Source organism: Dreissena polymorpha, chromosome 4 (genome assembly GCF_020536995.1).
Source record: "Dreissena polymorpha isolate Duluth1 chromosome 4, UMN_Dpol_1.0, whole genome shotgun sequence".
NCBI classification, from domain to species: domain Eukaryota; kingdom Metazoa; phylum Mollusca; class Bivalvia; order Myida; family Dreissenidae; genus Dreissena; species Dreissena polymorpha.
In genome coordinates, this window is record NC_068358.1 from 32,958,015 (window position 1) to 32,972,555 (window position 14,541).

The window sequence follows — 14,541 nt, forward strand, 5'->3', positions numbered from 1 at the left end:
AACCCTGCGAGGAAATATTTTGTATTCATTTTTTTTCATGATATGACAATTAATTAAGGCTATTCAAAACATAAGTAAACATATTTAATGACATGCAAATAAAAACACATGAAGATCTGAAAATTTTTCTTTAAATTTAACCATGCATAATTTTTACATTATATTTAAAATGCAGGGGGAAGTGGTTTGAGCTGTTATAAGTTGTGAAAACACAAATTAGAAACATCCTATTTGCCTTTACACAACAGGAACAAGTGGATCATGAGGGGTTTATAAAATTCAATTCTAAATATTTAAAAAAAATATATTTAAACAAAATTAAATTATAAAGAATAACGTGCTCTTTAACAAATCTGAACCTTTTTTGGCAAATATGTCTTTGCCCAAAGGCAAAATTTAATGAGGCATCTAAATGAACATTTAATTGAGCAGTCCAGTTACAAGTGTTAAATGTGAACAGCTTAGTAGTATTAACTACTAAAACATTGAAAAATGAAAGGACCTGAACATGGAGAGCAAACACTAAAGGAATTGTTTAAAATTTACTCTTGTTTTCAAAAACAATCTTTTAAATACAGGGTGTCCAGTTTTAATAGAATTTTATTACAATACTAACTGTTTGTTACACAACTTTTTGAATGTCATTCAATATAGACCAGATATATGTTATGAAGAGCAGCTGCTTCAGTAAATCATATACTAATTTAAATACTGGATTCTTAGTATAGTCTGTAAGTTAGAAGTAGACAATAATTTCTTTTAAATCTATTTGAACCGATTTATATTAATTACTAGGTTAATTACACACAACAAAACACACAAGTAGATATGATCAACATTTATTTCATTCAGTGTAAATAAATTTACAACCAAAACAAAATGCTTAAAAAACTTAATTATCATTAAAATAAATAAGAACCAGCATTCAAAGCACATATAAGTCCCCAGGAAAGTCATGTCCTTATTTATTCATAGGCTTATTTGAGTAAGTCCAAAAGGAGATCAATTTTAAGTTCAAAATGAGTGTTGAATTGAAAGTATCCAAAGACTTCTGTAGAACGTATTTATCTCGGATTTAAAGTGTCATTTTGGTTTAATCAAGAATGTGGACGCTCTGAATTAGTCTTAGTCCGAAGGTATCTCCATGGCAAAATGAGGTTAGGGAAAGTGGGAGTGGGGATGGTGTCTAAACACATCATTAATGCAGGAATAAAAACTGTTTAAGAAGACCAACTAATGTAAGATGAAACAATTCATGTTGGGTTAACCTCATACAGAGAGACAGACACTGACAGACAGGGTATGATATGATTTTCAGGATACTCCTGTTTTCATCAAAGAAATAAAATTAAATGATACATGTCTGGCCTGATATCTGTGGATGCTGACCTTAGTTCCCCATAGAAATATTGTTGGGGGAAAAAGTCTGCAATTACGATTTCTGAGTTAACCTTTTACCACTTAGATATGTATTTTCACGTATTTGTAGTCCCTTAGGAAGTTATAAAAATTTAAGACTAAATGTAGATTCAATTTTATAAACCTTAGATACGAACGAGCAGCAAACAGCATAAAACATGAACAGATTGCAAGTTACTAGCAAGCTGTTCTGGTCATATGCTGTTTCACTTTGCTTCTGAGTGGGAAAGGGTTAAGAAAAGTTTGTGGGGGAATGCTATGGATTACTAGTATATGAATGAATTATTCTGAGGGGATGATGCCTTACAAAGGCTTTATAAAGCTATGTATTGTAATATTACATATATAGCATAGGCAGTTGACGGGTATGGTTAAAATTGCACTCTACATGGAGTAAAATATGCCATATTATTTATTTTACTTTACCAAATAGATATACTGTAATTTTAACAAAATCCCAGTCGCATGTGTAGATATTATTGGAAAAAGAAAACAGGTCATATTCCAACTAGCTGGCTTTAAATATGACAAGTTCCCAGCCAATTTCACAATATATCACTGACAGTCATCTAGTAAGGGTGAACAACAGATTAACATGATACATTTATGACAAATGTCTTAAATAAATAAAAGAAACTTAGCACTTCACAAAATATTAAATAAGTTATCACCATAACAGAAAATCTTTTAAATAAAATCCTTTTCATTTAAATGTTTTGAAATCAGTTGTAATCTATGACAGAAAAAACGCAAACTAATATCAGTTACAATGCATTCCATGGCATTGAACAAAAGGAATCAAAGACACAGGAACTTCACTTTTGAATGGGATTTTTTCTTTCAATATCACACGAGCAGCCAAACATTTTAGCGACAAATACTGCAAAGGACTGTAACTGAAAAACACAGAATGTTTTAAAAACTTCTCTGCAGTGTCTCCCACATTATTCATTATGTCCACATGGGTCCCTATAGCAAGTAAATATTCAATGACTTTTTTCTCCTCCTCCTCAGGAGGCCCGCTGTGCATGTACATTGTGTGCGCTGCTTTCAGCAATGCCGTATTTCCACACTGACATTGAGCATTCACATTCGCCCCACACCGCACAAGAAGTTGAACGACCTCAAGGGAAGGAAACTGAGAGTAATATTCGTCAGCGGTCAATGATGTCTTGGAATCCACTGCCAGGTGGAGTAGTGAGAGCCCCTTGGTACACCTCAGATCCATGCTCACCAGCCTGTGAATGCAGGACATGTAGGCGTGCGTCTGGTCGCGCGAGCACTCCAGTTTAGTCAGCAGGTGAATAATGTGCAGGTACAGCTGCATGAGGAGATGAAACTCGGACAACGTCTGCGAAGCCTTGTCTTCTGCTTGGGTATTCAACTTGGAGGCCTGTTCATAGAGTAAACATTCCCCGTCATTGCTCAAACATTCTTTGGCTGATATGATCTGACCTGTAAGGATTTGTAGAACTTCGAGGGCATCATCAAAAAAGATTTTGGCCTCAATTTCACCATTGTTTTCATGTTCCATCTGAATCTCCCAGAAGAATTTCACTAGAGCCTGCACTGTGAACAGGCAGTCCAGATTGAGAGGCTCGTTCTGTTGATAACGAATAATGTAAGCATACTTCCAGAGGTCTACGCAACGCTGGAACTTGTTTGAGTCGGCATACACGGCCCCTCGGTACATGAGTCCAAATACTGAATCCTTATGGTGTTGCCCTAGTATTCTCTCTCGTATCAGAAGACTCTGCATGTATATCTCATCAGGGTCAGTCAGTTCCAAAAGCTCCTCCTCATTTTCAGGTTCTTTAGCATTCAAGTAGACTTTTTTAGTTTCTTTTGGTAAAACTTTCAAAATCGGTTGATTTTTATTCTTGTACCTCCATTTCATAGCTTGGCGCCACAGCTTCAAGCCAGACACAATGTCATTACGTTCATCTATATGACACGTACCAAGAAGCTCATAAGCCTGTATTTTAGCCTCCAGAGAAAGTCCAGCCATTTCAACAATGACATCTACGATCTCAACATTTCCTCGGGTTGCAGCGGTTTGCAGAGCATCATCATCAAAATCGTTCCTAATCATGTAATCAGCTTTATTGCTTAACAGAACTTTCACCGACTCCAGCATTCCTTCACGTATTGCATAGTGCAAGGCAGTGTTCTTAGAACTATCCACAGCGTTCACAGCGGCACCTTTGCTTATGAGGAACGTACACAGTTGTGCGCTTTGAACGGAGTTTATCAAACACGTTCCACCATTTTTGTTCGGCTTTAGTATATCAGCGCCATTTTCAACCAAGAACTTGATCACCTGAATGTTTGTCATGAAGCAGGCTGATCGTACCGGTGTGGAGTCCGTGTCAGAGGTCTCGTTGACGTTGGCACCGTGACGCACGAGCGTCTGAACGACGTCCAGTTTGTTGGCCACCGCTGCACACCAGAGCGGGGAGACAAGGTGGCGGGAATTGTCCTCATGAACTTCATACACACCTGAAAGCAAGCATGCAACTGATATTAACAACAGTAAAGTGTCAAGCAAAAACAAACGTTTTAAGGTCAATAATTGATTTATTGCATATTGTTTTAATTTTAGCAACAACTTTTAAAAATAAATATAAATCATTTATACATATAAATAAACACATGCCCTCTACTAGTAAATATTAAAGTCAGGGTTCGACATTAACTTTTTTTACAGCAAGACCATCGGACCATCTCCTCTTAAAATGTACTAGCCCGAATCTGATGTCTACTAGACTATAAATGACATAGCAAATAAACACAATTGGATCATATTACTGTTTAATCAGGATTTATCAGTAAATAATCAGTGAACATCAGACAGTTATTTTGATGCATAGAGTAAAACAATAAAATAAAACTATTTTTTTGCTATTCTTTGTCAAATTCAAGCCATGTGAACTGACTCAATTTTCCATAGGATAAATTTGACGTTTTCCTTTTTCTTCATATTTACGTTTCCAGTCAATTTTACCGTCAAAATCTTCTTTATTAACTGATTTGTCGGACGAAAATCCGAACTTGAACAAAGCCATTATTTAAATTACATTATCTTGTCTGCTACGCAAAAATGTTTATATTGACGATACAGATTTTTTTTATAGAAGTCGTATAAACATGCTGTAAAGTTTTAAGACACTGCAGAAAATCATTAATATTCATGACAACTTGATCAATGGAAACAAGCAATTCCTGCGGGAAGCTCTCCTTGGCGTCTAAAAATAGCGATGAATCATGTGAATGCTCTGCATTTATTTATATACGGTATTTTCGTTCTGATGTAAATAACGGATATGAGAGTAATTTTACACATGAAGGAAAGAATTTTCAGTTATTTACAGTTATATGAATCAGTATAGATTTTGTTTATGTATGACCAGTTGGACAAGCTAGCCCGCTGTTTTACCAGCCCGACCACCGATCTTACTAGACAATGTCTGTCAAACGTGCCTTAGTGTCGAACCCTGAAAGTTGGGCTTTATTCTTTTCATGTCAAAAAGTACATTTTTGAATGCAAAAGGCAAGAAGTTATCCCAATTTTTCAAGGACTTAAGGCTGCCCTAAGATTTGCTCTAAATATTTATGCAAAAACAAATGATTTAAATTAAGAATTTTTTGAAACAGTTATTAGACTACAGCTGTATTATGTAATTCATAATTGCGTTAATAAAAAATAACTGCTGTTTTTAACACATCAAGCCATTGAAACGGGAAACAAAATTAACCCTTTCAGTGCGGGAACCGAATTTTGAAGGCCTTTGCAAACAGTTTGGATCCAGATGAGACGCCACAGAACGTGGCGTCTCATCAGGATCCAAACTGTTTGCTATTCTGATAGTATTCTTTTTTAAAAATCGAAGAAAATGCTAATTTTAGAAATTCAGCAGACGACATTTTAGCAGAAGACAAATTACCCAGCATGCAAAGTGTTAAAGTTGGGCTTGCTCAGAATCCTGAATTCATGTGGCCTTCACAGTGGTAACTATTCTTTATATTATTTTTTGCTATCTGACCTGGAGATCTGGTGTGTTTTTATACAAGTGACCAAGATTCATATTCCATCTATATATTGCCAAAACAAACATTCTGACCCGAGTTAAAAATGAACTCTCAAGAGAGCTAAAAAGGTTTGTGTAAAATTTGACCTGATGTTCTTTACACTTAACCCGGCTAAGTCTGGAAAAGTAAAGATCAACATTATAACTTAGTTTCGTCAAGATCGAGTCTTTTTTTTAAATAGATTTGTTACAAGGTTTTTCTAAGATTTGACCTAGATTTTGTACACACTTGACCCAGATGCAAACTTGAACTTCATATTTCCATGATTAATATTCTAACCAAATTTCATCAAGATTGACCCAGAAATGTGTCCTCGAGAGTTGTTTTCAGGTTTTTCTCAATAAGACCTGGCAAACAATTTTTTGGACACATGTGACCCAGATTCACAGTCAACCTAAATATTGTAAAGATAAATATACCTATTGTATATATTAAAATGAGACAGGCAGGTATGTATGTATGTACAAAAGTAGCACACTCAATTAGACACAAATAGTGTCAATCTCTTTGACTCCAATCCACTTTAAATGAATGCCCATTCACCTTTAATTTCGATGTCTGCACCACACTCCTCGATGAGGTAGTTCACAAAGTGCACCTTGCCTTGCTGACATGCCATGAATAGTGGAGTGTTGCCATTGATCTTATGATTCACTATCTTTTGACGCTGCTCCCGTGTTCGTTTGGAAAGAGTAGCACGCAGCTTGCTCAGCTTTTCTTCCTGAAAAAGGATCATTAACCCTTTGCATGCTGGGAAATTTGTCGTCTGCTAAAATGTCGTCTGCTGAATTTCTAAAATTAGCATTTTCTTCGATTTTTTTTCAAAGAATACTATCCGAATAGCAAACAGTTTGGATCCTGATGAGACGCCACGTTCTGTGGCGTCTCATCTGGATCCAAACTGTTTGCAAAGGCCTTTTTAAATTTGGTTCCCGCACTGAAAGGGTTAATTTTGAATACGAGATCAATTGTGGCTTGTTCTGTGAAAATTGGGCAAAAGGCATGTGCGAAAAGCGTCGTCCCAGATTAGCCTGTGCAGTCCGCACAGGCTTATCAGGGACGACACTTTCCACTTAAACTAGATTGCGATAAAAAGGGACTTCCTTTAAACAAAATTACCGTTAAAGCGGAAAGTGTCGTCCCTGATTAGCCTGTGCGGACTGCACAGGCTAATCTGGGACAGATTTTACGCACATGCATTTTGCCTAGTTTTCTCAGAACAAGATCAATTGGATATATTTAAAACAAGGAATGTGTCAGAGATATCAAAATGCCCTGCTCTGTTGCATCCAATCATCAAACAATGTATATAACAAGGCATGACTTTCTGAAGGTTGTTTCAAATGAGTTAAATGGCTGTAGTGTGTATTTAAACAAGCTGTTTAGGTTTTGTAGTTAAAGGGGCCTTTTTCACAGATTTTGGCATGTTTTGAAGTTTGTCATTAAATGCTTTATATTGATAAATGTAAACATTGGATTTAAAAAGCTCTAGTAAAAAATCTAAAATAACATTTAAAAAAGGGAAAAAAAGTAGCCCGCAACAGGGCTTGAACCAATGACCCTCGGAGTCATGGAGTAAAAACCAATTAGACCACTTGGCCATCCTGCCAAATATATATGCAAGACGTTTTTATACTTTATATAAGCAATCTTCGTAGTTTCACAAAATTTAACAACAACAACAGAACTCTAAATTTGAAATTATTCAATAGCTTCGCGTTGCAACGCTTTAAATTTTTCAGGTTTTTAAATCGTCAAAAGATGCATATTATGGCTATATTAGACCATGGTAAATGTTCAGTATTACTGTTTCCTCACAAATATCATAAATAAAACGAAAATTTGCAAATCTGAAACAATTTTTTTCAATTTTGTCAATTTACCGAAACGTGAAAAGATTCCTTTAATAGATTACCCTGATTTTTACCCAGGGCACGACACTAACGGTGGTCTGTTGACCCAGGATCAGTAAAAAATAGGGAGGACCAGTGAAACTAGAAATTTGGTTGATCCATTGAACCCGTGAAAAATCCTGGCCAACTTATTGTGAAATACTGATGGAAAGCCGTTTCCATCAATAAAAACAACTTTATATGTTCATAATAAACCGATAATTTCATCATTATGTTATGGGCAGACTCGTGACTGGGATAAAAATAGCAAAAGACTCGAGACCAGGATAAATATAGCAACATAATGAAAAACTAAATTTTTCTAGACGCCCGGATGACAAAATCCTGTTGTCGGATCAAAAAATCAATTTGCAATCAGCAAATGTCATCCGTAAATGTCTCCGTACTTCGCTGTGATCGATACACAAATTAACATAAAATTCGAAGCGTTTCGGATTGATACTTTGTTTACCGTGCGAATTTACACTGGATGGCGCCAAATAATGTTTAGATATTCCTGGAGAGTAAACATGCGTATCTTCAAGATAACAAGTTATCGCGATGTGTAATTTCAATCAAAGGGTGGTTGAACCTCTGCCTTAAAAACCTAAAACTAATGAAGAGAAGCTTGAAGTACAGCAGGAATATGAAAAGGATAAGAGATAGTTTAGTAGATAGCAGTTTTCTTTTTATAAATGCACAGCACATTGTGGATAGTCCGGAAAGTTAAGTTGAAATTTAGGTCAAATAGCATAGAAATCGTAGGACCACTTGAAATCATGGAGGACCAGTACCCGGGTGTGCTTTGTCCAGGGTTTTCCATGGAAATCCATGGAAAATATGAGGCTGGAGTATTCGGACTAAGTTTCCAGCCTTTTCCAGCGTCAATATTTAAAAAAAAAGGGTGGAAAATTGTCCATGGTATGTGGAAATAGCCTGGAATAGTTTCCATGGTTTTCCAGGCTCCCTGGAATAATTACCATGGAACAATTTCCAGGGTTTTCCAGCCAGCATGGAATAAATACCGTCCGAATACTCCATGTAATCTGGAAAACCATGGAAAACCATGGATTTTTTTCCAGGGTTTTCCAGATTACATGGAGTATTCGGACGGTATTTTTTCCATGCTGGCTGGAAAACCCTGGAAAATGTTCCAGGTTTTTTCTTTGTTCAATATTCCATGGATGCCTGGTATAACATGGAAAATTGTCCAGCGTTTACCATGGTCACTGAATAGAAAAAGAAATTTCTGGTCTAAAAACAATATTCATGTATTAAATGAATACAATACTCACAGCTTAAATAAATCATAATTTAAGGTTAGATTAAAACAAAACAAAAAATCAACATAATGCCTTAGTTTCTTCGATGTATTATTTTGTTCACAATTCATCAAAATATAACATCAGATTACAAATTGTGTTACATTTATTTAACAAATTATTCAGATCAAACAAGTGTTGTTTAATACATGCTTACAAAGCCTCTAGGTCCATTATCATAAATCAGGCCCTTACATAACAGAACAGGCGCTACTTTAAAAGTTAAAAAGTATAATGCAACCTTAACAACATGTATTCAAAGTAACAAAATACAAGCAAGTCAAGTAATATACAGTAACAATTCATGAACCCTGTACAAACGATATACAAGAAACAAAATGAAAAATTTAAGTTATTTTAGCTACTTCATGTTTGTCACAATATATGTAGCTGCCCATGAGAACAATTAAGGATACTATTTTTCTCAGCTACTTTCACTTTAATGCAATTTAGGTGCTCAATTTCATTAAAATACTTTTATATAATTTTATTGTTCAAAGAAATTCAGAACATGAATGCATGTACATGTATTACTTTCCAAGTGACAGTTTAAAATATAATTGCAAGTCTAAAACTTGTGAAGGCAGCTTAGTAAATTATAAGTACCCAGGTGGGATAAAATTACAGTTTTTAAAAACTTTTTTGTTAATTAGCTGGGCTTCAGTAGGTCGTGGATCTTTTATAGAACTTGTACTGCTGTTATACTGTACGGCTCCTGCATGATCTCTGAAAGAAAAACAAAGCAAACAATATTACAAGAAAGTCATAAGTTTTTTACATTCATCTGTAAAAGTAAATGTGCAGCAATCATATGATTGAATATCTATACTTCAATGCTCATTCATATTTTAATCTATTTTAAATATTTCATATCACTGCTCAATTCGGTACATCTGGCTTTTTTGTATTTGAGCGAACATTTACGATCCTAAGTAGTTAGCAATTATTTCTTTTCCATTTACTGAAATTTATTCTCTTAAAGTTTGCAAGCGGGCTTTAATCTACTTGCAAACAGGCAACCACACAGGAAAACTGAGACTTTCAAGTGAATAAATTGTTGATTTAACTTATATTTTTATATGACTCTCTTTTATTTTGAAATTTATATTGTTGTTTTCTTAAATGCCCCAAAACGGGGTACACTAGCATGTATCTGGAAACTCAAACATATATAGGAATTTTATATTCAGATATTGCTATATGAAAGATATGCTAATTTGCTAATTCATATAAAAATAACCTGTAATTGAAACTAGACCAAAATATTGGATACCAAAAAGACAAAATACTTTCAGGTGGTTAACACTAAATTACTTATATGAGCCCGGGGCATAACAATATTTACCATGAATTTGTGGCCATGTTAGTCCTCTTGGTAAATGCGCCAAAAGAGCCGCTTTGCTGTCTTGGGTTATTTCCCTGCCAAACTCTGCAGTATCTTCCATCAACTGGTCAGCTACAGTTAAAGCACATAATGAAAATGTATATAGAAAATAATTCAAGTATTGTTTTAAATATTTAGTAAAATTGTCTTTAAATAATAACTTACAATGAAGTTAATACATCACAAAGCATAGCATAACAAAATTTGTAGGTATGATTAGTACAAATTTATTATTGCTATAATTAGAATGATGTGTAATTCTATTGGTATGAAAATGTACAGTGAAACCTAAAAAACAATGCTATTGGTTTAATTAATTTATTTATAAACATTAACAGCATTAATGAGCATTGAGTTCTCATCATGCACAGCACATAACTCCCTTAGCCTCAGTTCCCTAGCCATGCATTATAAACTTCCGATACTACATTCAAGCTTATTAATATCTCCACATAGGACTTCCTTTATCAAGCTGCAAACTGCACTTAGTGAAAATGTGTGTGACAGCTGCTTTTAAACTTCTATATTTGCCATACTTTTACCTAAAATGTCACATAAAAAAGTTCTACAATGATGACATAAGAAGAATAAATTTAAAGGAATATTTAGAAATAATGAAAAGCACAAACCTTCAGTTGTTGTTCTATTCCTAGACAGACTGCTCAAACACTTGTATGCATCACTTTTTAACAACATTTCATGTCACTTTCCAAATGATATCCATACATTATTATTTTAAGAAATTCTTGTTAAGTTAAACTCTACTGTTTGTGAAATTACATTAACTTCATTTTAACAACAAGTTTAACCTGCATTTTTTCTTCAATACGCCTTCTCCAAAATTTCAATCTAACAGGTAAACTTTCTGTATTTGAACTCAGCCAATCAGAAAAGGCTGTGATATTTTATAACCAATAGATTAGCCGCAGACACATCTGACTCACACACAGGCTTTTCAGATAGTTTGTTAATTGCAAACCTGGACTGTAGTTAAATATTGAGTGTGTATACACCTTGAACAGGGTTAAGGAATTTAAACTTGTAGACATTGCTTTGAAAGTTACTACTATTACTTCTACTACTAGTACTACTACTACTACTACTACTTCTGCAAAACTACTAATACTATTACAACAGCCACAACAACAACAACAACTACCTACTACTACTACTACTACTACTACTACTGCTACTACTACTACTACTACTACTTCTACTTCTACTACTACTACTACTACTACATCTACTACTACTACTACTACTTCTACTACTACTACTACTACTACTACTACTACTACTACTACTACTACTGCTGCTACTACTGCTACTACTACTACTACTACTACTACTTCAACTACTACTACTGCTTCAACTACTACTGCTACTGCTGCTGCTACTGCTGCTGCTGCTACTACTCCTGTTGCTGCTGCTACTACTACTACTGCTACTGCTGCTGCTGCTACTATTACAACTCCTGCTGCAGCAACTACTACTACTACTGCTGCTGCTGCTGTTACTACTACTACTACTTCTACCACTACTACTGCTGCTACTTCTACTTCTACTACTACTACTACTACTACTACTACTACTACTACTACTACTACTACTACTACTACTACTAGTACTTCAACTACTACTGCTACTACTACTGCTACTACTACTGATGCTGCTGATGCTGCTACTGCTACTACTGCTGCTGCTGCTACTTCTACTACTACTACTGCTGCTGCTGCTAATGCTACTTCCTTAACTACTACTACTACTGCTGCTACTAGTATTGTTATTATTATTTATACTACTATTGCTACCATTACTGCTACTATTCCTGTAAATGCTAAAACAACAACACAATAGTAACTGCTACTGTCACTTAAATTTGCACCAATAGTATAATTATCAGTAGTTTAACTGCTTGCACAACTTATACAACAACCACTTTTACTTCTACTCCTACAACATATTCTACTGCCAGCACCAGCATTACTACTTCTACTACTACTACTACTACTACTACTACTATAACTACTACTATTTCTGCCCAAACTATGCACATTGTTTTATGTTTTATTCATATGTTGTGTAAATTGTTGAACTCTGCTTTACTTTGAATAAAATGTGTTGCATTTTTATAAGTTATTTTCTCCTCTTATAAAGTCTAAGTTTTTTCCAGGGTTAGCTGAAAATGTTAGAGTCTTTTCCATGCTTAAAAAATTCTATGTTCCACTTTCCATGCTATCTGGAAATATTTTCCAGGGTTATCCAGCCTAAATCCAGCGTTTTCCATTCCTTTTCCATGCTTTTCCATCCAAGGCTGGAAAATGCTTGGAAAAAAAGTCCACGTTTCATGGACATTTCTAGAACAAAACCCTGGAAAACCCTGGAAACTGTTTCAAATTCCAGGGATTACCATGGAATTCCATGTTATACCATGGATTTCCAGCCTAAGTTCCATGATTACCCTGGACAATGTACACCCGGGTAATTTCTGAAAGCTGGTGGTCCTTTAGGTCAGTAGTTAAAAAAAGTTAGTGTCAAGCCCTGTTACCAGAGTGATATTTTTAACAATATTGGAATAAACCTTGCCCCAAGACTGGTTGAGCCCTTGTCCAGAAAGTTTTGCGCTGATCCAGTGAAAACTGGTTATGAAAGAGGGGAAATCATTGTGAAGCCCTTTTGTGAATTATATAAAGGGAAAAATTATGGGGCCCAACTCTAAAGATTGGTAGCGTATGTTAAACTTTAACAATAACGTCAACCTACTGTGAGTACATATCAAACACAATGAATGCAGGGTACTTACTATATTGTATTCAACTTCAGTAAAATGCAGTTCATGTTGAAGTAAGTAAACTAACGTTCAGCATTTTATTCATTTTATGTTTATACAGCATTCTAGATAAGCTGCGTATCAACGTAATATATGCATTAGAAATATCAAGATATGCTCATTTTATAATTTCAGTGTGTACATTTAAGCAAGCAAATCTGGACTTACGCAAATGCTGTAAATTCTCTGCGTATATCTTTAACAAAAAATATAAACGGCTGATTGTCTTTCGCCAAAGATATGAGACTGGTTATCGTAAAAATTAGAGCTAATTTGTGCGCTGGATTGTATAAATGGGTGTCAGACAATAATCACCCCCAAGACAATTCACCCCCTGGACAATTCACCCCCAGAATTTGATTTCCTTGGAAAATTCACCCACAAAGACAATTCACCACCAAGACTATTCACCCCCATATTTTTATATGAGATTTTATTGTCTTTTGCTTTTGTCATAACGACATATTCGAAAATAAGTTGTGAGCAGATGTGTTGGGGTTATAATTTTGACTTTGCAGCACAATTTTGACGTAAAAATAATAACAGTAGTATGTAAAAGAAAGATGACATTGTGATTTTTGTCAAATGCAATTCAACCAATGTATTTTTCTATAAACTGTGTTACAACATATAAAAATTGAAATAATTAAGTATTTTGTATAATATTTTTGCATTTGTTTTTAATAATATTATTAGGTCTGTCTAGCGATCGGGAGTTCGTGGGTTAGCTCTCTACTCGGGGAGCGTTCTCATAATCTCCTCCATAGACACCAAGTACTGGTTTATCCCAAGAAACAGACTCGATAATATCCATCTGCATATAATGCTCGAAGGTTGCTTGGCAGTATACATAGATAGGTTATTATTTAATTATTTAATTTAGTACTTGTCAAATATTGAAGTAGATTAATTAGTTTCATTGAATTCTTAGAATTTTACATTATCACAATTACTTATTTATTCATGTTAGATAGGATAATTAATGTAATAAAAAATAATGGTTTAATTGATAAGACAAGGGACAAAATTGTCACAAAACCAGGTTTTCATTGTGAAAAAAAAATCTGATAAAGGGAGAAAACTCAAACTGAACTTTTGAAATGACCAAAAAAAATTAACCCCCTTTGTAAGTTTTTTTTTTTTTTTTTAAATCTATTTTTAGTCGTGGCGACCTTGACATTGGAGATATTGACGTGATTCTTTCATGCCACACACCGTCCCATGATGGTGAACAAATGTGCCAAATGATTTTAAAATCTCACAATGAATGACATAGTTATGGCCAGGACAAGCTCATTTATGGCCATTTTTGACCTTTGAACTCAAAGTGTGACCTTGACCTTGGAGATATCGACGTAATTATTTCGCGCGACACACCGTCCAATGATGGTGAACAAATGTGCCAAATGATTTTAAAATCTGACGATGAACGACATAGTTATGGCTCGGACAAGCTCATTTATGGCCATTTTTGACCTTTGAACTCAAAGTGTGACCTTGACCTTGGAGATATCGACGTAATTATTTCGCACGACACACCGTCCAATGATGGTGAACAAATGTGCCAAATGATTTTAAAATCTGACAATGAACGACATAGTTATG

The 14,541-nt window shown here is 34.9% G+C and overlaps 1 protein-coding gene and 1 long non-coding RNA gene across 3 annotated transcripts in view; both read right to left on the bottom strand.

Moving 5' to 3' along the window:
• Nucleotides 1–823: 823 nt before the first annotated feature.
• LOC127876724 (protein fem-1 homolog C-like) overlaps nucleotides 824–14,541 on the bottom strand; it is a 68,379-nt gene continuing 54,661 nt past the window's right edge. The window contains exons 3-4 of the mRNA XM_052422153.1: nucleotides 6,052–6,229; nucleotides 824–3,918 (exon numbers count right to left, since the gene is read on the bottom strand). Coding sequence (XP_052278113.1) covers nucleotides 2,180–3,918; nucleotides 6,052–6,229 — 1,917 coding nt within the window. The 3' untranslated portion in view covers nucleotides 824–2,179. The remainder of the gene's footprint in view (nucleotides 3,919–6,051; nucleotides 6,230–14,541) is intronic.
• Nucleotides 8,757–11,201, bottom strand: LOC127876741 (uncharacterized). 2 transcript variants are annotated; one of them, XR_008048054.1, is made up of 3 exons: nucleotides 10,736–11,201; nucleotides 10,068–10,178; nucleotides 8,757–9,448 (listed from the first exon to the last, which is right to left on the bottom strand). It is a non-coding gene; the product is annotated as an uncharacterized LOC127876741 (long non-coding RNA). The 2 variants fall into 2 exon arrangements; XR_008048053.1 differs by lacking the exon at nucleotides 10,736–11,201 and having other exon boundaries at nucleotides 10,068–10,712.